At 41.7% G+C, this 5,457-nt stretch overlaps 1 protein-coding gene across 1 annotated transcript; it reads left to right on the top strand.

Moving 5' to 3' along the window:
- The first annotated feature begins 224 nt into the window (after positions 1 to 224).
- On the top strand, positions 225 to 5,249 carry C1H1orf53 (chromosome 1 C1orf53 homolog). Its single transcript, XM_004028100.4, has 3 exons — positions 225 to 728; positions 3,651 to 3,752; positions 5,008 to 5,249. Exons 1-3 carry the CDS (start codon positions 465 to 467, stop codon positions 5,077 to 5,079), a joined length of 438 nt encoding a protein of 145 aa, XP_004028149.3. The 5' UTR covers positions 225 to 464; the 3' UTR covers positions 5,080 to 5,249.
- The last annotated feature ends 208 nt before the right edge of the window (positions 5,250 to 5,457 follow it).

Raw genomic sequence — 5,457 nt, 5'->3', positions numbered from 1 at the left:
ACACTCAGCCTTTTCTGGATAGGCCCAAGGTGGTTATTCACAAACCTCGGGTCTTTTGATCACTTTCTGGGATCTTAACAGTTGTGGAGATTATACTGAATGATCCCAAGTCCAGTTGACATAACAAAAAATGTCCACCTTTCAGCTGGGTGGGCGCGGGGGAAGAAGGAAGAGCTTAGAATTTAAGTCCAAAGATGTGGAAACACCAGGCTCTTCCCCGTCCAGGCAGCTCATCAGAGCCTCGTTAGCCGCCTTAAAAGCCCATTTTATTTCCGCAGCGGGCTTGCTGGTGAAGGCAGAAGGCTCAGTCCGTCCGCCTCCACCTGCTGCCACGGCAGCGCGAACCGACCCCACGCAGCGGTGGCCACGAGCTGCCCAAGACCGGCTCGCCGCGCCCAGGCCCGCGTTGGTCGCCCCTCCGGGCCCCAGCGCCGGGTGCTCCGCCTCCCAAGGCCGGCGGCGGCATGGCGGCCAGGCAGATCTGGGCACGGACGGGTGCCGCGCTCTGCAGGCAACCTTCCGCCGCCCCGCCGCCAGCACCTCTCTGGGTAAGAGCTGGGTTCCGACAGCAGCTCAGCTTAACCCTCTGCCCTGCTAACGAGGGAAACTGCGGCGGCTCCGCGCCCAGTACGCCCGGTAGGCCGGAGAGAGCGGCGAGGCCTTCGGTGAGCGAAGAGTTAACCGCGGCGGAGCGACGAATCGCGGAGCTGCACGCTGCCGCCTGCGCGGTGAGACTCCCTCCTGCCCGCCCCGCCCCGCCGCGGCCGCCCCGGGCTCGGCGCGCCTGCGCATCCCGGGCCTCTCCGGACCCGGAGGCCGCCCGGCAGAGGCAAAGGTTGCTGGATACCGGTGCGGTCCTGCCTCGGGCGACACGCGCGCACGCACACGAACTTCCAGCCCCGACATTTTCGCGGGAAAACTGGCCACAGTTCGCGTTCCAGACAAAGGGTTTATTTACCCTGTATCTGTCTTGAGTATGAGTGTGATTTGTTTTCCGATCAGCGTCCGAGCTAAACTCCGGTCGCAGTGTGGGACCCACTACCACTATTTTGTGGTGTATGTGTGTGTGTTGCGGAAGGGGGTGTTAAGGAATTGATGGACAAGGTGGAGGGACTGAGAAGTCACAACAAAATTGTGTTGTGTGTTTTTCTGCATTGTCAGTTGAACACTTAGCAATCCAGTGATTCTTCGAGTGAAAAAAAAAAGACATCGACACATTTATTTTAATTTTTCCATTGCCTTCTTGTCCTTTCTCTTAACTCTTAACGGAGCAGAGGGAACTACAATCTGGCATTTGTAGACACTCAGCTGTTTTCTCCTGTTTTGCGGATTTGACAATTGTCTGTTAGTACCAGTAGCTAAACTTCTCTCCCTTTACGCCTTCTAACACAGTCTGCGTGAGTTTAAAGGCAGCATGGTTACCTTTACAAAAGAAACAGTGAGAAAAAAAGAGAAACTGACTATGATAAAGATAGAAAAGCAGTATGAAATGAACCCATTTAATAAGCTATGTGTGTGTGCCTCCAGTACTTGATGGGATTAATATTATATGGTATGATTTGAGCCAAAGGGGTAGAGAAGAAAATCCCGGAGGTTGCCTAAAATCGACTTATTTAAATAATGACAGTTAGTAGGCCCTGAGAATCCACTGTCGGTCTGACCCATTCAAGTGCTGAAACTGAATAAAGACTCATTAGGAAGTGACTGGCAGCTTTTGATTGTTCTTGTTTATGCTCTCCTTTTAAAAATAATGTATATAATTTGTTCTCATACTTCACAATATAGATATGGTGGATATTAAAGAAAAGTGTCATTCTCTTTAGAGCAAACACCAGTATCATGTGAAGAAATTTTCAATCAGTCTAGGGAAGGAAAGGAACTTTTTCTCACTCGGGAAATTCACACTTGTTTCATCAGTGTCAGTATCACAGGTTAAATGACTATCCAGGTGACCATAAGTAAGCCCAGTAAATAACAAGCTGCTTGTTTTTCTTTTTCGACAAATCTGAGCCCCCTCACTATGGTCCTTCCAGCCTCAAAGCAGATAGCTCTCTTACCTTTCTCCGGGTACCGATGCGCATCACTGAGCATCTTGCTCTCCAGTCAAACTGTCAGCACCCTTGCCTCATCTTTGTCTGTGGCCACCATTACGTGAGGCTCATTTACTGAGGACAAATTAAGTTTGTGTGGGCAGCCAGCAAGCTCAGAGGTGCTCAATCAACATGGAAAGCTGTAGAGCAGGCGCATGCGCAGGAGCAATCTGTTAGGCTTCCAGGTTGCCAGATAATTGCCCTCAGAAGACTCCCAGAAGCTATGAAAAGTAAAAAGAAGCCTGCTACAGAGTTCCTAGTGTTTTTTTGTTTTTCTTCCAAGTCTCCAAATACGAGCTTCGTAAATAAATAAAGAAGTGAGGTCCTGACAATCGGTCATTCTAAGGTAGTGCTGAGTGCTCCTGATTTCATGTAATCTGCTTCTGTGGTCTCCCTGGACTTGGGAAGTCTCTCTCAGACCAGCCTTGGGACTTGCTCGGATTTCTGCTGTCCTGCCCTGCTCTAGCTTTGCTGGGATGCCTTAGAGTGAGGCTAGATTTCAACTGTAACTGTCCTTTTGCTACACACTTTTTTCATGAAACATATTGGGTTAAAACCTCAACCAGAATAAAATATTCTGCCATTAAATGAGACACTGAAGAAGTTGTTGGTGGTTCATACAAAAATGTGTTTGTCAGAAGACGTGCAAGTTTCATGTGTATTTTAATGAAAAAAAAACTCTGTACAAGATTGATGCACTGAGTTACTGCGTGGTAAAAAGGTTATACAAAAAGTCCATGGGAACGTTCCTCTACAAAAACCCAAGGCTAAGTAATATCACCCAAAAGACCCAAATCCACAGAAAAGGTTATGTTATTTACTTTTCCCTTCCCACAAAGTACTTGAGACACCGTTTTAAGTCATGTTTGAATGTAGATAGAATATACTTCCTTGACATTTGAAATAGTACAATAAAAGTTTCTTTTGATCAAACTTGTGAAAGCTGTGAGTGTTAATATGTTAAAACAATACTTTTTTCACTTAAAAATACAACTAATAACACACCAGCAAAAAAAAAAATAGTATAAAATGTGCAATGAAGTAACACATGAAGGTAAAGAAAGTGTTCAATAATAGCAAAGGTAATACTTTTCTATAAGGACCATTGGTTTTGATTAGCGCCTTTTCTGTAAGTTTAAATCATTATCCACATATTTTAAGTACTGAAATTCCAACTGCAACTTCTGAGTGAAAGTTCATTTTCAGCCTCTTAAGCTCTTAAAATCATTTAAATCACCTGTTATTAAGCTTGTTACCTAGAAACCAAATGAAAAATATCAGAGCAGTGGCTACATAGTTATTAGGTACAGAGGAGTTCTTGTTTTTCCATCAACTTCTCATTTTTCTCAAACTGTATATTTTCTCCTTATGTCACATAAAGTTGGATTGTGTATAATGCTGGAGTGCATTTGGTCTTTAATTGCAAGTGCCACTAAAACTGCTGGGAAGAAGTTTAATATTGTTTAAAATTTTTCTGCAGTATTTTATGTGTAGACATTATGGTGAAGAGATATGATGAATATTGAGATTCATGAATTGTTTCATTTTATTGCACTTCAGGCTGGCCAGCTAAACTATGTGGATCCAGCTACTGGCTATGTGGTGCTCACACAGATTGCCCACTTGCAAAGAGGTGAATGTTGTGGCTCTGCTTGCAGACATGTGAGTAGCAATTCTCGCATTACAGCAGCAGTTTGCGGTGCTTCTGTAACTTCGTAAATACCTATTATTTGAACAACAAGTCAAATAAAAAACCAAATAGACCTGGAGTGAACTTTTCACAAGCTACTTTAGCCAACGACAATGAAGTCCTTAGTACCAACATAGGACTTTTAAAGTTAATGGAATTTTGTAAAGTTTCACTGTGAGCATCAGTTCCTTGAAATGCTGTGATTTGAAATTCATGGGAGCTCTTTATTACAAGGAAACTTTTCATGGGGTTTCAAATAAGTTGTTTTCATTAGGCAAGTACAAAGAGGGCAGGAAAAGAAATCTAGAATGTTGCAGACGAGATCCCTCTTCTTTATTAGTTGAATAAATAGAAACTCGCCCAGCATTGAGAGGTAGGTTTCCTTCAGATAATGATTTTTTCTTTTCTTCTTTCCTTCCTTCCCTCCTTCCCTTTTTTCCTGTCTTCTTTCCATCTCTCTCTCTCTCATTCTGTTCCCCACCCCCCGCCACCACCTTCCTCTCTCTGGTCCTTTCTGTGGCTCTTTTCCAGTCTGTGTTTGAAATAACTGTGAAACTAGATTATACTGCATGTAGTGCCTGTACATTTCCTAAAATGTTTATTTCAACAGATACCTCTCTATGTTCACTAATTAAGATAAACAAACTTCTCCTTCCTTATTATAAGCAAAAAATAAATGGGAATGAATCCTTCACTATTACTTTTTAAAGGCATAGTAAGTAGTGAGGTAAATTGTTATAGGGTCAAGATTATAAACAGTAACAACCTCTGTTTACAGAACACTTTGTATGTTTTGGTGCAAGAAGGTGTAATTTCCTTTAACTAGCCACTCTATAATTAAAGAATAGACACTAAATGCATGTATTAACTGTAGCCAGGATTAAAAATTAAACCTTCCGTTTTATGTATGTTCCTGTGCCCTTAGCTGTTTCTAATCAAATGCATAAGAGCTTTTTGTAAATTGAGGATTTGAGGATTTTCTAAAAGTGGATTTTTTGACAGTAAAATTCTTAACTTTGGAAGGATGAACTTAGGAAATGGTTCTTGGACCCTAATTAGGATCATTTGCCTGAGGTTGCCAATATTTTTCTCTTAGTCTGCAGGACCTGATAGTTCAAATGATCTATATAAAATTGTTAACAGTCTCTTTTTGTCACCATGAGAAGTGTGCTTTTTCAAGATGATTGTTAAATAATTTAATAATAATTTGTTTTATTTCTTCTGCAGTGTCCATATGGTCAAGTCAATGTTAAAGATCCATCTAAAAAGAAGCAATTCAATTCATATTTTTATGTTTGACAACAATTTCATCTCTGTTCCCTAACTGTGCTTGTATTTTTTAAAAAATAAAGCCCTAATTCATAATTGCTGGATTATTAGTACTTGAACACTAGTTTAATCCTAAATACATATATTAAAAGAACATCAATAAAATGAAAAAGCTAACAAATGTTTGTGTGTTTCTGAAATGACACATTGATAGTTATTTTCCTTTCTTTTTGCTTCATTATCAGACACATATGTCGAAGAAAAATAATGGCTGTTCCATTAAATAAATAGTAGCAATCGGGTCACATTAGTAGCTCTTGGTTTTTTTTAGCCTCCGTTCTCCTACTGTTTTCTCATCAGTGTTAGCAATCCCAGGGAGGTTGCTGGCAAATAGAAGAGTTTTGATAT

This window comes from Gorilla gorilla, chromosome 1, assembly GCF_029281585.2.
Source record: "Gorilla gorilla gorilla isolate KB3781 chromosome 1, NHGRI_mGorGor1-v2.1_pri, whole genome shotgun sequence".
NCBI lineage: Eukaryota > Metazoa > Chordata > Mammalia > Primates > Hominidae > Gorilla > Gorilla gorilla.
This window is presented reverse-complemented; position numbering and strand designations above follow the sequence as displayed.

Bases quoted from the DNA above. Each gene is read 5' to 3' on its own strand.
- C1H1orf53 (XM_004028100.4), top strand. From the start codon at position 465: ATGGCGGCCAGGCAGATCTGGGCACGGACGGGTGCCGCGCTCTGCAGG. The intron at 729-3,650 runs GTGAGACTCCCT...ATTGCACTTCAG, and splicing joins TGCACGCTGCCGCCTGCGCG to GCTGGCCAGCTAAACTATGT. The intron at 3,753-5,007 runs GTGAGTAGCAAT...TTTCTTCTGCAG, and splicing joins GTGGCTCTGCTTGCAGACAT to TGTCCATATGGTCAAGTCAA.